Here is an 18650-nt window from a genome sequence, read left to right as displayed (position 1 = left end):
GTCTGACGTAGATGCTCTGCACATGGCAGTTAGTTTCGTAATAGTCTCACTCACTAAGACTGCAACCAATGCAATACTTGTTAATAAGTATGTAATTACTCTTTGTAATTTCACTTTCTGGGCCTACCATTGTTCTGTGCTAGGTGACTGTCGTCGACCAGTGCCCATACTGGTTATCAGTGTCATATGATGTTCAGAGATCACCGCATGTCCAGCTGTGTGATAGAGCTATCAATAGTTGATTCATGTTCTTATCACTGTTATTGTATGTGATAGAATTAGATTAGGTTTGCCTTGTTATGCACCTGTTTTTTAAACACTAATATATTTTATTTGTTATACAGCACATGAACATTAAACTTTATTTTTTGAACTCACTTTCTTTGAACTCGTTAGTGGCGTGTGGTGTGAAAAAATGTCCAGGTGCCAAAGAGAAGGAACATTATGTTCTGTGAAAAATTGAAACTGAAAATATTTTATTTGACATCCAAATGTCAGTATGACAGACAGACAACCTAATCCTGCAATTAGTAGAGGTGTGAGTGGTGACAGAGCTGCTGGGGTTATGTCAACACTTTCTCCTGAAAGGAGTGTATGAAGCTCTTGAGTAAACCATTTGCATGAGCGTCACATCAACACATTCTGAAACTAACTCATGACTCACTCTGACGCAGATCCTTTTCATAGTCGCCGTTGTCGTCGTCAACCCACTCCCCCCCCCCCCCCCACCCAAACCTGCCCGCCCTTCCTCCCTCCCTCTCTCTCTCATACTCTCACACACACACACACACACGTACACAGATTTTCTCCTGAGAACAGGTCAACTCATCACTGAACGCCCACTCTTAGTAGCTCATCGTCTCAACTCTGTCTGATGACCTCTGCCAATGCAAGTCACTGATGTGTTGCCATGGCAATAATGATTGTGGGCGGAACCAGGAGTGGTGGGAGGGAGCCTGCCTGCCGCTAAGCTGTGTGGGAGTGATCTGGTGAACGCACCATCACCCTCATTTAAAAGAGCAGGAAACTGACTCCTTTAGAGAACATGTGGGCGTTTGTGAATTATCGGCTCACCTCCTCCAATTGTGTTTAGGATTATGTATTATTTGTTTCTTTCTTTTTACCTCCCAATGCATTTATTAACTCTTAAAGGGATAGTTCACCATTTCAACAAATTACGAAATCACACATTTGGTTCCTTACCCTGAAAGAAGGACAGACTTCAATCCCCAATTGAACACATTGGTTCTGTTTATCTGGGCTGTTTTCTGTTTATTATGTCGTCACTAACACCCAGCTAAGAGTTAGCACTTTACAAGTCAATGGACACTAACTTAGCATGTTTGAAATGCTTGTCATGCTTGTCACGCGCAAATTATATCAGTCATTTAAATCATATTATTTAGTCTCTTCAGAGAATTTGAGATGATTTGGGCATAACATTTCAAACATGCTGAATTAGTGTCAATTCATGCTATTAGTTACAGTGCCCAGGTAAACAGAACCAAAGTAGGTATTGAAGTTTGTACTTTTTTCATTTGTAGGCTAAGTGCATTTCGTTTTTTATTTATTCCTACATATTTGGATTGCAATTGTAATAGGCTGCTACACACTCAGTATTCTATCATTTGTATTAATTGCAATATTAATATTGACCACAGGGTGGCAGGCTAAGACAAAAGCAGGGGAGAAACTCATTCAGACAGGAAGAGAGAAAGGACAAGGACTATGGTCCTATTTATAATCAGGAATATCCTCCAATGAATTATTTTTGATTTTTAAGATACTACTCATGGCATATATTTATTTCAGAATCTTCTAGTAAGAAAGTCTTTCCTTTTCAGCATAGTGTCTCCTCTAACACATTCTTGATTCATATTTTCTGTTCCTGAAACTGGAGGCTAAAATAAATATCACCCCTGTGATTGTTGCCTGTTTTTACCTCCACCCCAGTGAAAGAGTTAGCTTTTGAAAAGGAGAGGATCAGTCCAGGATTGTGTTGTTAGTTCTGGGGCATTGTAATGTCACTCTGGCTTAATCTCAGATGACCAGACAAGCATTTCAGAATGTGTGACAAGAGCTGATAGCTTTGCTACTCCGACAACAATCTGGATCAATGTCTTTTGGTATTTAGTGATCACACTTTGAACAACATGAATGCATACATGCACCATGCACTGTGTGGTCCACCTGCATGGCCAGCATCTCTTGTATGTCCTGAATTGAGCAAAGATGTCTAACTCCTGCCTGGCCATGGTCTCTATCCAGATAGCATACGACCTGCCAACGTTAACATCCGTTTGGCATCATTCAACATTGGACTGGAATGTGGAATGTGTGCCTTTTAGCAGGGCAACAACCACCAACAACCAATGCAATATGCAGGGCTGTTGGAATAAAAGAAGATGGAATATACAGAGGATGGAAAATAAATCATCACATCTTTTATTTCCAGTGTCTCAATATGACTTTCCCTGCACACAGAAACACTACACATTTTGACTTATGAAGAAAACAACAAATAACATAACATGCACACTTCGCTCGTGCTGCACAGACAGAAACACATTATTTAATTATAACACCACCAACGCACCCGGCATATTTATTATGCTGCCATGGGGTGCTGAGGAAACGGGATTGTGATTGACAACGGCTCCAACCAATCAGAGCGGGGTTACGCACTAACACTAGCCAATCAGAGTGTTGATTACGCGCAAACACCAGCCAGTAGGGGCGGGAACTAAAGGTCTCAGCGTCGTGAGCGTCACTGAACCGTTCTTCCCCACAGCGCAGAGACACAATCCGACCCCATCGGTATTATTAAACGCGTTGGACTCATTAATAACAGAATCATTAACTGAGTGATTTGACCGGTTTAGCTTAACCATTCACCTCCTTTCTCAGAGAGAAGATACAAATTGAGATGTTACATTTTCGGTCTTCGGTGGCGCTCAAGGAGTTGTTGATTCAGTCCAGCCTGACGCGTCCTCTGATAAGGAATAATAAACCGCCACCATCAGTTAAAGCGGTGAGCTGCTTCAGCACCGCCCGGGTCATCACGGATGTCAGGTCGGCGGGCAGAGAGCGACCTTGGCGGTATAAGGTAACCCTAACCCTAACCCTAACCCTCGCATGCGGCGCAGGTTGGTCACCCAGTCGGAAAGCTCTTAGCAATAAGGTGTATTATTATCATGCTACCTGTCCAGTATGTACTGCACCTGTCCCCCTGTCTGGCTGGTCCTGTGTGAGCAGACATGAAGATGGCCTATCTTGCCCAACCTCAGAACCAAGGGTGACCGAGCTTTTGTAGTGGTGGCTCCCATACTGTGGAACGCCCTCCCAGTGTCGATAAAGATGCTCAATCCGTTAATTGGACTAATTTAAAACACACCTGTTTTGTTTGCACTTTATTTCATGACATTTTCACCTGACCCACTTCTATAGGTCATTGTTTTGTTTTATCTCTTGTTGTGTTATTGCTCTTATGCCCTTATGTGCCTTGTGTTAACTTGTTTTTACCTGATGTCCACTGTACAGCACTTTGTAACTTTGTTTCGAAAGGTGCTTTATAAATAACATGTACTTACTTACTACTATAAGACCCAGGGCAACAGGAGCCTCTGCACCAAGACCGGCGACAGCGGCTCGGTAACGGACCCGACGAATGAAGCCAGCAAGGAGGAGAAGCTGGCGGAAAAGTGAGTGTTTGGCTCTCACACACACACACACACACACACACACACACACACACACACACACACACACACACACACACACACCCATGGCTGTGTGATTGACTACACTAGTGTCAGTCTGTCACCGGTCTAATATATAGATATAATCACGTTTCATTCAATTAAACGACATAGATAGTACCAGATTATATCAGTCAATATTTGCTATTTGCTCTGGTTTGACCCAGTGTTGACAAATGTATAATCCTCCTTGTCCGACTCATTATTGATGTTCAGGTTTGGCTCTTAACAATCTGGTTTTCTTCTGATACACTAGCCCACACTTATACTACTGACGATTAGACTATTACTATACTGTTTTATCTGTTATTACATTGTAATACTGGGTTACACCAGTGAACATGAGGAGCGATAACGTCATGTTGATGTTTACTCTGGCGGTAGTAAGGACTGTGGGATGGCATGGCACATTGACTGGAGCCACCGGGTCCCTCTGTCACTGAGCCAACGGTCCCTCTGTCACTGACCCAACGGTACCTCTGTCACTGACTGACCCAACGGTACCTCTGTCACTGACTGACCCAACGGTACCTCTGTCACTGACTGACCCAACGGTACCTCTGTCACTGACTGACCCAACGGTACCTCTGTCACTGACTGACCCACTGGTACCTCTGTCACTGACTGACCCAACGGTACCTCTGTCACTGACTGACCCACTGGTACCTCTGTCACTGACTGACCCAACGGTACCTCTGTCACTGACTGACCCAACGGTCCCTCTGTCACTGACCCAACGGTCCCTCTGTCACTGACTGACCCAACGGTACCTCTGTCACTGACTGACCCAACGGTCCCTCTGTCACTGACTGACCCAACGGTCCCTCTGTCACTGACTGACCCAACGGTACCTCTGTCACTGACTGACCCAACGGTCCCTCTGTCACTGACTGACCCAACGGTCCCTCTGTCACTGACCCACCGGTCCCTCTGTCACTGACCCACCGGTCCCTCTGTCACTGAGCCACCGGTAGGGGAGAGTGGGGTAAGATGAACCAATGTTTACCTTTGTTGTCCTACAGGCAAAGAAAAATGAGACAGAAGTAAAACAAAATCATCTAGGCCCTACCTCTATTTCAGGATGTTTCCTATCGAATTGAAATTATAAGAATGCATCTATGACAAAGGGCTGTGAAAACACGATAAAAAAATAAAATAAAAGATGGTCTTGTGGTTCAACTTACCCACTGGGTCAACTTGCCACACTCTCCCCTACCTGTCACTGACCCACCGGTACCTCTGTCACTAAGCCACCAGTACCTCTGTCTGCTGTACTATAATGATGTGTGGTAGTAGGCCTATAGCTGGTTGTCATTTGCAGATTTCGGTGGGATGAAGGATACATGACCATGTCACAAGCTGCCTATGCCATGCATAGCCTCCTCTAGCGATATGTTGATGGGTTTAGCCCCTGTGTCTTACTGAGGCTTGTGATGGGGTGGTGGTTGGTGTAGCCCCGTTGATGATGTTACAAAGTTAGGGTCTCTTGACTGTACAGGAGACACGACTGTGAGATGTTCTCATATATCGTCTGCTATCAGAAAGAGGGTATTCCCAGCCCCGCGGTGGCGTAGCGGTCTAAGCACTAGCCACTAGTGCAAGCTGCCCACCGGGGACTGGGATCGAATCCCGGTCTCGCCAGATCCGGATATGGCCAGGGCACACAGGGAGCGGCATATTGAGCGGCCGCTCCAGAGGGCGGTATAGGACTATTTCCGGACAAAGATCCGTCGCGCAACAGCGCCCCCGGGGTGCCGGAATAACGGTGCTGGGCTCGAGGAGCCAGTCAGCTAGTCTGCCTGGCGATCTCCTCTGGGGCTGCCGGCCACGGGGTCGTGCGGCGGATCCTACGCAATAGGCAGGGGATAATTGGATGCTAGGTTGGGTTCAATTGGATACCAAATTGGGTGAAAAAGGGATAAAATCAGAAAAACAAATAATACAAATAAAAATAAAAAGGAGGGTATTCCCCCCCAGTGATGGAGACAGACCTAGTTTTGCCTGTTCCCAATGTTGCTTGAAGGTCAGTCTGTGCTGATCCAGAGGCGTGTTCAGAATGTCACTCAGTCTCCTTGAACTCCCCCCTGTTGTTTCGCAGCTGTTTCCTCAGACCGCATGATAATGTCATTCAATTGAATGTTTTGGACGAGGCTAAAACCTGCGTCAGAAAACTGTATTTTGAGTTGGCAGGCTAGGAACTGTTTATCTTGTGGATATTTGCTCTCCTGTTGGACTTGGACCAGTTGATAAGACCATCAACATGTTGTGCCCCTGCCATAAATGTCCAATAATGGCCTTCATATCCAAATGCAAGCGCTGTTCGTCTTAGCATGCAGGGTGGAGGGTCCACTGGTAGGCTAAGGCCAACAAAGCATATTCAATGTCCATCATCCAACTCATGATATAATGAATTTTTGAATCCTAGAAAGTTCAGCATTAGTTGGATAGAATCTGCGGCGCTGGTGAAATTCACCAGATGCATAACCGCCTCCCAGCTCCACTTGAATTCCGATTTGCCGCCACACACTCTGTTCAAATGGAGGAGGGGGAGGAAGGGGCTATTCTATTACCAAACGTTCACTTTTCCCCGAAAACATGCATGATAGTGATAGGCCTATGCCTCATTGCTCAAGGTTTATTGTAGCCTACAACAACAAGTCCCCTCTGGGTTTTCTATCGGCCTAGGCTAAATGGTTAATTTGCTAGTTGCCAGCCATCTGTACTGTGTTGTTAGTGGCAACAGCATCCTCAGTCAAGGCTCAGCCTCAGAAGAATCTTGTGGGATCAGTGTTGGGAGGCTGGGGTGGGGGGCTAGCTTGATATAGATCACCTACATAGTGTTGCATTGGGACTGGTTCTTTGAGTGTGTTTTTTTTCTGCTTTGATTGAGTGGAGTAAGCTTCAGTTTCCGTCTAGTATCCAGGAGATCCAATTTAGTGCCGAGAGAGAGATTTAGATCTTTGTAGGCTACTGCACTGCAGCACCAAGATGAGTCACTCACTATCACTGATTGATTTTTGTGGTGCTGTCAGCAACAGATTATAATCTACAAGACCCCTCTACTCCAACCGGTCTACTGTGACACCGTGATGATGCACTTGGTCAAATAAAGATGGCAGACAAAATGTCAGGTACACGGGCATTGATCACGCCGTCAGAGCTCAGACTCAGGCAATGGTTGATCGGTTGGCCGAGCTGTAACCATCTGGTCAGCCAACGTTGATGACGTTGATGGTTCCGCTTAAACTGGTATGAACACGGGCTGGTTCACCAGAAAGCACCACGGTTCTGAAACTCGAGAAGGGGAACCGGCACAGAGCCTTGGCGGGGTGAAAGGCCTAATAGAGGCCTAGTTTGATTAGCCTATGACTTCAGTTCCATTGTCCACAGTCAATTGTTGGAATTTTGTCTTTTTTTTGCTCTAGGCACAGGGTCAGCCATAGTCGGCGTCCCTGGAGCAATTAAAGATTAAGTGCTTTGCTCAAGAGCACATGCAGCTCCCTCCTGAGGCGGGGATCAAACCAGCAACCTTCCGATCGCTAGCCGGCCTCTCTAACCTCTAGGCTCCTGCCGCCGCCACCAGTCAACGGAGCTGTGGACAGACGAAGCTCGGCTGTCGCCGCTACAAGCCATCGCATCCATCGTATGTGGTGGTCAGCTTTAAGAGTCATGCCGAGACATACAAATACCGGTGCTGTCTGCTCCTACTGTATCATCCAGAGTTAGTCTGGGTTATCGTCCATCCAGTGTTAGTCTGGGCTATCATCCGCCCAGCCGTAGTCTAGTTTGGGAGATGTGTTTAGTTATTTTCCACAGGAGGGATCAAAGCGGGGCCGCGTGCTGTTGTTGGCTCTGTGGCGTGCAGGGCTTATAACGGGGCCCTGTGAGCCACGCACACAGCTGACCTCACACGCAGAAGAGACTGAGCGGGGGAGGGGGCAGAGAGGGAAGGGCAGAGGCATATTGATTGAGAATTGATTGCAGCCCCCCTGTCCCCTCCAGATGTCTCCCTCTCTCCACCTCTCACCTGCCGCTTCTGGTAGCATGCCTCTAGTAGGAGGCAATCTGTCGAGTACAATGGACATGGCAAAAAAGACACTGGATTCTTTGATGTTCTGGTCATAGCAACAACATCTGTTAGTTAGTTAGTTAGTTAGTTAGTTAGTTAATTGACCAAAAGGAAGTAATGATTTTTCTTTTTCGTTGCATCTATGGTTGAGTGTCTTGATTATTGAATTCAAGTCTGTTGTTAATCATGAATCAGCATATCTTGTTTTGACCTCTTTCTGTTTGAAATGGTATCTGCCTGATGATGATGATGATGATGATGATGATGATGATGTGTATGCTATTGAGTTTGTTGCCACTTATTTACTCACTGCATATTTTCTCTCCCTCCTGTTGATCTGCTTGCTTTGCATTTGTCTGTAAGTATTTGTATCTATTTATTCATACACTGTAGATGTGACGTGTCGTTTTGACAGGCTAAGCCTTGCAGCTGACTGCTCTTCATTTCTTTTTACCTTGAAATGTCCTCAGCCCCCCCCCCCCAAGCGACTGCGCTTGACCCCCCCCCCCTACTTACGCGTATCGTAGCATTCCTCACTAGCAGGTATCGGTCATCTAGTAATGACGTCACAAATGGACCCACATTTGTCAATTAAACAGGCCCCTTCTACCAGATTTCGGGAAAAGAATAGGCCTACAAATGGGCCTCCTCCTACAAGAGTTTTCTAGGCGAGAAAAGGGTATAGGCCCCAGAGTTGACCCCAGTGTGACCCCCAATCAACCTCAGTGGGAAACACAAAGAGGAGGAGAGAGTCTTAAGTCATTACTGGATGTCCGATGAAGGGATCTACCTACTAAAGCTCTATTTTCTTAAACGTCTTCTCTAGAGCAGACGGCGGAGCGGGGTCGACCGCTCCCTTGTCTGTCCGCGACGCACCGCAGGACACGGCCTGAGCTCCCCGTCAACCCGGAGCTTTTACAAATCCAATCAGTTGCATATGAATCATAGCAGAAAGCTTTTGCTGTGAGCTCGTTTGACTATTCCTATCTCCCTCCTCTAACATACACTAACTCTCCTTCCATTTGGGAAAGGATTTAGAACTGCTACTGCATAATACTAGTCAGTGACCAGCAAGAAATGCTATGGTCATACGTACTATGTGCGTGACTCTACACAACAGCTGTGGCTGTAACCGATCTAGGTTGGGATCTTTTAAGGTGATGTCAAACTGACAAAGCTAACCCTTGCGAACAGCTAGTAAATAGCCTCATGTGATTCCAAACTCTCCTTGAACCATAATGGCTTGAAAAAAAAAAAAACTCTGACTGGTATTCTGAGAGCAGTGTTCCAAATCTTTTCCTTCAAGCTGGGGCAGTAAACTGTTAAAACACTCACCGCCTCTCCCTCCAGTATAGCTAGTCGCCCCCCTGCTGCAGTTAACCTGTTGTCCTCTAGAGCTCCTTGTTCTCGTCAGAGGGCCTGGATGTTCCTTACCGTCTGTCTGTGGTGTCTCTCTCCCCTCCCCAGGAGAAGAAAGGCAGGCATCCTGCCTAGTCTCGAGGACCTGCTGTTCTACACCATCGCAGAGGGCCAAGAAAAAATCCCAGCTCACAAATTTACCACAGTGAGTGGTCCGAAGTCTGTTCCGTGGTTTTGCGCCCTGCACAAATGATGGTCACTGGTCATGGTGCCTTTGACCACAGGGACTATTTCTGTCTGGGTTAGGGTGTGTGTGTGTGTAGGCTCAGTATAGGCCTATAACCCTGTGTTCATTTTTGTTGCAATTCGTCCATCGGATGACATTATGACTGGAGACGATCGATCTCATTGGTCAAAGTGATGGGCCTAACATTTCAATGTTTTTTTTTGTTGGTGCTCTGAAAATGTAAACAGACAGTTGGATGGTTGAACGATCAGGAAAGGTCTGCAGCATCATTGAACCTGCTTGACATCCTCCAATCCAATGTGTCTGGGAGGCCGGCGTAATGATTCTCTGTCTGACCCCTACTCTCTTTTCTCTGGATATCTCAAGAAAAGACCTGATCCTATTCTGGACATGACACAGTATCTTTGTTGTTAGAATATACAGGGTTCCCGCGCTGGTCTTAAAAAGTCTAAAATCCGGCAAACCACATTTTAAGGCCTAAAAAGGTCTTGTATTCCAGTTATTCAGCCTAAAAAGGAGGTGCTAGGTCTTAAAAATGAGATCCTGCAAGGAAATCAGTCCGACCAGTCCGTCTATTTACGAGGAAATGAATCAAGCTGGAACCAAAAAAATGCCAATTCGCTTCCTTTTTTGTCTGTATGGCAGTGAAATCCCTAATTTCATCACCTCGGGGATGACAAAAAAGTATCATAATGGTGTCACGAATAGGTCAGAAATCCTATTCAAAGAGGTCTAAAAAAGGTCTAAAAAGGTCTTAAATCTGACTTGTTGAAACTTGTAGGAACCCTGAATATACAACCCTGCTGTTTGTCAAGCCTGCAAAAAAAAAAACGAGCCATGTTCTTGCAGGCGCTGAAGGCCACAGGGTTGCGTACTGGAGACCCCCGGCTGAAGGAGTGTATGGAGATGCTGAAGATCACGGTGAAGACCACCTCAGACGGAACCTTGGACCGGGACCTCTTCAAGAAGTAAGTTGGTTGGGGGGCGCTTAGGTGGTGTAGTGGGTTAAGCGTCGACCACGTAACCGCAGGGTTCCCGGTTCGATTCCGGCCGTGGACATGTCCTGCATGTCATCCCTCCTCTCTCTCTCTCTCACCCATCCTTTCTGTCTAAATCTCTACTGTATCTGTCGATAAAAGGAAAAATATGAGTGGGACCGCCCCCACTCAGAAAAAATAAGTAAGTCTCCATCTCTAGCTAGGTTGTCATGGTAAACTGTCCAGCATTAGGGTCATTTTGTAATAGAAGGATATTGCTGTTGTGTGCCCTTTGTCTTCATCTGAAATATCTTTTGCTAGCATATCAGCCCAATAGAGCTCTCAGGTCTTCTGACACTGGTTTTCTCAGCAAAAGGAGATATTTGGTGAGGTTGCATTCTCATTTTATGCACCCAGATTGTGGAATGCACTGCCAGTTTACATTAGGGATGCAACCTCAGCACATATGTTCAAGTCAAGACTAAAAAACCCATCTTTTTAATATTGCCTTTAAATGACTAAATCATTGAATTATCATTATATAATGATTGGAGCACTTTGAGCTGCAACATTTGCAGGAAAAGTGCTATACAAATAAATAGTTATTATTATTATTATTATTATCTGAACAGTTCATCACATTGAATAGTCAGGATCTAAAGGGAAAGTCCCCGCGTGCGTCACATTAATTATTCACGTTCATTCACGGTCTGTGGAAGGATACTAGCTTCCTCTCCGATGTCTCAGGTCATCTATTGATCTCATTCTGTTTTAGACGCCTCCCTCTTACTGCAGCCGCACGTTGGGAAAACACACACCACGCCATTTGTCAAGAGACTCATATCTGTTTCCTGAGCAGCTGAAAAAAGAACGTAAACTCTGCTCCTCTATTTCCCACAGTTATTTATTCCAACAAACAAGGGTTGTTACTCTCCATCTCCTCTAGGTCAAAGCACACACACAGCCTAGTGAGTGACTCTGGGACACTCGACCCTGGGACATACACACACACACACACACACACACACAGCCTAGTGAGTGACTCTGGGACACTCAACCCTGGGACATACACACACACACACACACACACACACACACACAGCCTAGTGAGTGACTCTGGGACACTCAACCCTGGGACATACACACACACACACACACACACACACACACACACGGCCCAGTTGAGTGACAGCTTGGGGAACAGCCCTGAAGCGAATCACGCTGCAGGATTCAGGAAATAAGACGACACACCACCAGTCAGGGAGGCAAAACACAAACACACCAGGCACGACAGCTTTTGACTCCACGCCAACTCACTCTGCATTTATTTATAGGCACCAGGCTTGGCCAGGAAGCACGTGATGAAACAACTCTTGAGAGAGCATATAGACCCTACAGTAAGGGCAGGAAAAGCAGAGTACATCTGATTTAACTCCTATAGCTGCAGGGCAACATATCAGAGCCAATTGCTTCTGGTGTTATTTCTCAGTAATGTGTTCTTCCATTGATGTACAGTACAGGCCAAAAGTTTGGACACACCTTCTCATTCAATGTGTTTCCTTTATTTTCATGACTATTTACATTGTAGATTCTCACTGAAGGCATCAAAACTATGAATGAACACATGTGGAATGATGTACTTAACAAAAAAGTGTGAAATAACTCTAAATATGTCTTATATTTTAGATTCCTCAAAGTAGCCACCCTTTGCTTTTTTGTTGTTAATAAAATATATATTTTTTGTTGTTAATAAAATATATTATAATAATATTAAATATATATATAATAACATATTATTATTAACACATATTATATTAAATATTATTATTATATATTTTATTAACAACAAAAAAGCAAAGGGTGGCTACTTTGAGGAATCTAAAATACAAGACATATTTAGAGTTATTTCACACTTTATTGTTAAATACATAATTCCTATGTGTTCATTCATAGTTTTGATGCCTTCAGTGAGAATCTACAATGTACCAAATAGTCATGAAAATAAAGGAAACGCATTGAATGAGAAGGTGTGTCCAAACTTTTGGCCTGTACTGTATGTGTGTCACCTCTTAGAGGTTGTTTGAGTGAGGGCAGTCCCACTCTTATATTTGTTGTCTTTATTGGCTAAAGACAGTGGAGAGAGACAGGAAAGTGTCTGCGTGCGTGCGCTCACATAGGCCACTGGACCACCCCAGGCCACGTATGTCACATCTCGACTCTGACACATGCAGGGAAGGATTAAATGGATAGATTACACTAGGCAGAAATATGTATTCCTGCACATTGGCGCTAACGTAAGGTTGTATATGTTAAAATAAATGTTTTAATAATAATAATTTAAAATAAATAATAATAATAAAAACATATATATATATATTAATAAGTATCATTTAATAATCATTTAATTTAGTTATTTATTTAATTAAGTTATAATTAATTATTATAGTTAATTAATTAATAATAGTAATAATAATAATTATATATAATAATATATATGTGCTCTCTCTCTATATATATATATAGATATAGATATAGATATAGATATAGATATATAGGCTATATAAACAGTGAAATAAAGTTTTAGAAAGGATTATATTTTTTTTAAATATATGTTTAACATTATTTAGGCAGTTGATGTTCTTTAGCCCTCTCTGTCTGAGCCCCCTAGTGGCGAGAAGGCCCTAGGCATGTGCCTAAATCCATACTGTCCTCTCCTTCTCTCCCAGGTGCGTCCAGAGCAACATTGTGCTGCTCACACAGGCCTTCAGGAAGAAGTTCGTCATCCCAGACTTCATGTCCTTCGCCTCCCACATTGACGAGCTCCATGCCAGCGCCAAGAACCTCTCAGGAGGGCAGGTGGGTTGCAGGAGAGGATGTCATCGTTTTTGAGACTTCCTGCGTAGGCTAAACGACTCTGAGGAATAAGGAAGCCAGTGTTATATGTACCCCGCCTCTGGAACTCTCTCCCTCAACCACTCAGAGACTCACCCTCACTCTCCACTTTTAAATCCCACCACAAAACCTACCTGTTCTCCCATGCATACAACCTCCCCTACCCCTAACCATCTGCCCTAACCAACTCCCCTAACCCTGCCACTCCCCTCCCCCCCTGGACATTGCTGTGTTAATTGTTCCCAGTTCGTTAATTCTGTGTTCTATGTTATCTGTTGCTTGTTGTTTCTGTGTTTTCTGTTTTAATGAATTATTATTATTATTATTATTATTATTATTATTATTATTATTATTATTATTATTATTATTATTATTATTATTATTATATGTGGTTGTCCTGTGTTGTCAACATTTAAACAGGCCCTCAAAACCCACCTCTTCAAGCTCGCCTTCACCAGTTAACCCTCTCCCCCTCCCCTTCCCATGTGTCCCCAGCACTACCTCAATTAGGCCCCTATACTTTCTTTTATTTATTTTTTGTTTCTTTTTATTATTACTACTCGATCTTTTCAGTTTGTAAAGCGTCTTTGAGTGTCTAGAAAAGCGCTATATAAGTCTACTCTAATGTATTATTATTGTTGTTATTATTATTATTATTATTATTATTATTATTATTATTATTATTATATGTGGTTGTCCTGTGTTGTGTGGTGCAGGTGGCTGACTACATCCCCCAGCTGGCCAGGTTCAGTCCTGACCTCTGGGCCGTGTCCCTGTGCACTGTCGACGGACAAAGGTAGCTTTTTTTCTTCCTAACCCTAACCCTAACCCTAACTCATTCAGTGCGGAGGGTGAATAAAGTGGCCCGAATCGTCAACATTCTAGAGTGCTAAAGGGTGACTTAATTCACCAAAAATGCATAGATTATTCATTTTGTAGGCAAATTATTGTTGATGGGTAAATACCATGTGTAACATCTGTTGGTGAGTGTTCCAGAATTCTTTGCCAGTTAGTGAGTGAATGCATTATGTCGTTCTCAAGCTGCAGCGATATGGCAAATGTGATTTATTTCACATGAACTGTAATCACATTCTATGACTAAGGGAGACGCTCCATAAACCCCTCTGGGTTCCTTGTCTGCCTTGTCTACCTACTCTATGATGTGTCATGGTTGTTGTGTGTATGAATTATGTTTTTTTTTTTTACTGTAGGCTAAATAAAATACAAATACAAATGTGGCCCCAGCGTTCTGTCATGTTGACATACTGTACAGTAGCAGCTCACACTGTTTCCCACAGGATTGTGTGAGACTGTGGCGGGTGGACCTCGGACTCTCTAAAGTCTGGGGTGGGGGGAGGGGGGGGGAGAATTATCGATAGAGCTACTGAGGTCACTAAGGTCATCCGACCAGGAGCTCCTGGTCGTACCCGGGACGAGACTTAAAACGAAAGGGGACAGAGCGTTTGAGGTGACGCCCCCAAGACTCTGGAACGCCCTCCCCCCTGACCTGAGAGCCTCTGGAACGCCCTCCCCCCTGACCTGAGAGCCTCTGAAACACACGCCCTCCCCCCTGACCTGAGAGCCTCTGGAACGCCCTCCCCCCTGACCTGAGAGCCTCTGGAACGCCCTCCCCCCTGACCTGAGAGACGCTCCCTCAGAACAATTTTTTAAGCCGCAATTAAAGACTCACCTGTTTAGGCAGGCCGGTAGTCACCTTAAGCCTTCTTATTGTTCCTGTTTCTGTTTCTGTTTCTGTTGTCCCCTTTTTTGTTTTTAACCATTGATGTTTTGATTGCACTTTTCTCGTTTTTGATGTAAAGCACCCTGTGCATCCGTGCTGTGAAGGGCGCTATAGAAATAAAGTTTGACTTACTTACTTACTGAATCGTATGGACCTACTACAGTAGATGCAGTGCGAATCCTAAAGGTCGCGTCACTCAAGTGTAAAAGTCACGACACTTGTGTGTTACTTTCGGTTAGTTTGGGACACACTTGTGTGTTATTTTCGGTTAGTTTGGGACACCATGGCGGGCCACCACAGTCTGGTGATTCATGGGAAACACTGAGCTCATTGAATGAAGTAGAAGCCGCACACTCTTGTTCCAGATGCAAAACTGTCGATTTTAATTGACAATTGGTTTACGGCCGTAGTCTTTGTCAAGTCTTACTTACAGCCGAAACCGTTGTCAATTAAAATACACTTTTGCATCTGGAACAAGAGCGTGCGGCTTCTACTTCATTCAATAGTATTCTGCTCCGTCGCCAGCACCTCTCCTAAGTGAACTGCAGTGTGCGTTCTCTTCTTTTTCAATTAAACACTGAGCTGATGACAATGACAAAACTGCTTGTTGACACGTCGCTTTCCCGGTTCTCTCTCTCTCTCCCTCCCTCAGACATACTGTGGGTGACACCAAAGTCCCCTTCTGCCTGCAGTCCTGTGTGAAGCCCCTGAAGTACGCCATCGCCGTGCACGACCACGGCACGGAGTACGTGCACCGCTTCATCGGGAAGGAGCCCAGTGGCCTCCGCTTCAACAAGCTCTTCCTGAACGAGGACGGTGAGACACACTCACAACTGACATGGTTACTGCACACTAACATCAGCACAACCCTGCTCGGATGTCAATACTCATTGCAGTGCATATTAACCATGATCCAGGATCGTGTCTTATAAATGTTTCATGCAGGCTATTGTTTCCGACCTTGATTTGCAAAGAACTCGTCTCCCCCTGGCTTATCTGTCTTATGATTCAGCGCGAGGTGATGTCGTCTGTTGCCATGGTAGTGTGATGAAATGTTAATGAGCTGTGCAGTGTTGCCGGTGCAGAATTAAAATCTGTGTTGTGTCCGTAGGCTCTGTACAATCTACAACGCACCAAAATACATTATTGTTTGATCAAAATCAAAAAACAGTTGGTCACGTACATTGCATAGAGCCGTAATTGATATAATGAAACGCTTTGGGAACAACAGTCCACAACAACCAACAAATCAACAATACAATATAATATAGTAATAATAAAACAGTGACAGAAGTAGTGCATAAGGGTGTCGCACAAGTAGCGGCAGTAATGATTGTAATAACAATAGTAATACATTGTCAAAGTGTATGTAGCAGCAATAGTCAGCTTTATACGGGTGTATTGTGTAGCGGCAGCACTTCTAAGATGAGCAGCAGTGGGAAGCTCTGTGCTCATAACAATGTAGCCTAGTTGTGTTGGTAAACAACGGACTGAGATGAAAGCTCAGGATCTAATGAGTTTAGAGAAGAAAACGGACTGCACTTATATAGCTATGCCTTTATCCAAAGCGCTTTACAACGGCCTCATTCACACATTCACACACCAATGGTGGCAAGCTACCATGCAAGGCGCCGGCCCGCTCACTGGGAGCAATTTGGGGTTTAGTGTCTTGCCCAAGGACACTTGTGGCCAGCAGGGGCTCGAACCGCCGATCTGCCAACCTTGCGATCATTAGACGGCGGCTCTACCTCCTGCGCCACAGCCTCCCCTTGAGGAGGAAGGGTTTAGAGAACCTGTTCGGAGGAAGAAGGGCTTTTATTGTTTTGTCCTGTGTTGTTGTTCTGTTGCGTAAGGAGATTAAAGCGACAGGGGGAAGTGGACACAGCAGAAGTAGCGGTAGTACTGTGGGATTGGGCTATTGTCAGTGCAATTAAAGAAAGGCAGACTGCTTCGTTTCAAAATGCATAAGAAAAAGATATTTAATGTTTTCCTCTATAGAAGGAGAAAGTTTACAGGTTCGTCAGACGAGTCTGAACGGTCAAAGTTTCTCGCAAAGTCCAGATCATTCATTCAATGTCAGTATATATGCCCTCAGGCACCCTCAGGTAACACGTCCGCCCTCGGGTGAGGTCTAGGCCAATCATTTACAAGGGGTGTGGATTTGTACATTGAGGAAGATGATGGGGATGAAGGTTAGGGGGGAATCTGGCCCTCCCTTCCTTACAGTATAACAAAGGTGAGGGGTGATGGCCCTAGAGTGAACAATGCAGGGCAATCACTCTGGTGTGACTCAGCATTGTCTTGAGTTTCTAGGGTCAGAGACAGACTATGGAATACAAAAGGGTAATTGCATATATTCAAATGTATGGCACAGGAGGACAAGTAGAGAAAACAGGTTTCATTGTGTGCTAGGCTGAGGTCGTCAATGTTGGTTCTGCCCTGAAAGAATATTCTTATTAATGTATAAAATGTCTTAGGCAATATTATTCCATCACACTATGTACAGTGCCCTCCACAATTATTGGCACCCCTGGTAAAGATGTTTATAACGGGTTATTAAAAAATCCACCTTCTGGTGAATTAGCTTAATGTCACACTGAAAACTTTTTGAAACATCCAACCTTTAATTAACTGAGGTAAATGTATTCTGAGAAAATAAATGAGTAAATCTGTCATCAAGAAGTAATTATTTAATCTTTACCTGTAATTGTGGAGGGCACTGTACCTCGTTATTTCTGTGCTCCACGACACCGCCGTGTGGCCTGTGACCCGGAAGCATTCATTATCAGTTTTATTGCTCCTCATTCACCTTCTAGAGTGTTCTAAAACTGCTTACAAACAGCTGCCTATGCCTGAAATGTGTCATGTCTAGTTTTATGGTTCAATGGTTGAGTGGATTCAGAAACCACTTGGAAGCCTCATTTAGACAGTCTCACTTTGTCACGCTTCATCACCTCCAATGAATGATAGGACGGTTGTCTTCTAACGTCTGTTATGTTTTGAGAAACTCAAATTGATCTCAGTGACTGAATGTTCCCTCCTAATGCATCTTTAAACATTGTATTCACATTAATTCCCCCACAGACAAACCCCATAACCCCATGGTAAACGCCGGCGCGATCGTGTGCACGTCCCTCATCAAGGTAACATTTAAATTTCATGTGGTTTAATGTATGTTTTTGGAAAAACATGTTGAAAAAGGAAAAATGGAACCTTTGCCTGTGTTCAGTTCAATAGTGTAGTTCTACCAAATGCTACTGTCGCTGGTCGCACTCGTGTAATTACGTAGGCTTGCCACCTTCTGACTGACAAAGTCGAATTGAATGAAATATGTTACAAAATAAATTAATAAAAGGGGGGGGGGGGGTTACTTTAGCCAGATTACCAGCTTCTATAGGATTAAGATTACACTGTAGATAATCATACTGAAAGGGGATTTGTTTGAGTGAAAGCATCACTGAGCTTGCTGCCTCCCAAAGTTGTACACACAGCTCACACAGAACAGTGTGTTTTGGGTCTGGATGGGGCTAGGGAGAGGCCGTTCTGTAAGCACATGTAATCATGGATAATTGCCATCTGAATGAAAGACCGGTGGGTGGCTGGGTGG

The 18650-nt window shown here is 44.3% G+C and overlaps 1 protein-coding gene across 1 annotated transcript in view; it reads left to right on the top strand.

Moving 5' to 3' along the window:
- The first annotated feature begins 3016 nt into the window (after positions 1 to 3016).
- LOC308152603 (glutaminase kidney isoform, mitochondrial) overlaps positions 3017 to 18650 on the top strand; it is a 29052-nt gene continuing 13418 nt past the window's right edge. The window contains exons 1-8 of the mRNA XM_080525620.1: positions 3017 to 3106; positions 3604 to 3701; positions 9295 to 9391; positions 10283 to 10401; positions 13137 to 13266; positions 14019 to 14098; positions 15696 to 15859; positions 18128 to 18186. Of these exons, the coding sequence (XP_080381746.1) occupies positions 10334 to 10401; positions 13137 to 13266; positions 14019 to 14098; positions 15696 to 15859; positions 18128 to 18186 (501 nt within the window). The 5' untranslated portion in view covers positions 3017 to 3106; positions 3604 to 3701; positions 9295 to 9391; positions 10283 to 10333. The remainder of the gene's footprint in view (positions 3107 to 3603; positions 3702 to 9294; positions 9392 to 10282; positions 10402 to 13136; positions 13267 to 14018; positions 14099 to 15695; positions 15860 to 18127; positions 18187 to 18650) is intronic.

This window comes from Nansenia antarctica, assembly GCF_963989245.1.
Source record: "Nansenia antarctica genome assembly, chromosome: 3".
Lineage (NCBI taxonomy): Eukaryota > Metazoa > Chordata > Actinopteri > Argentiniformes > Microstomatidae > Nansenia > Nansenia antarctica.
This window is presented reverse-complemented; position numbering and strand designations above follow the sequence as displayed.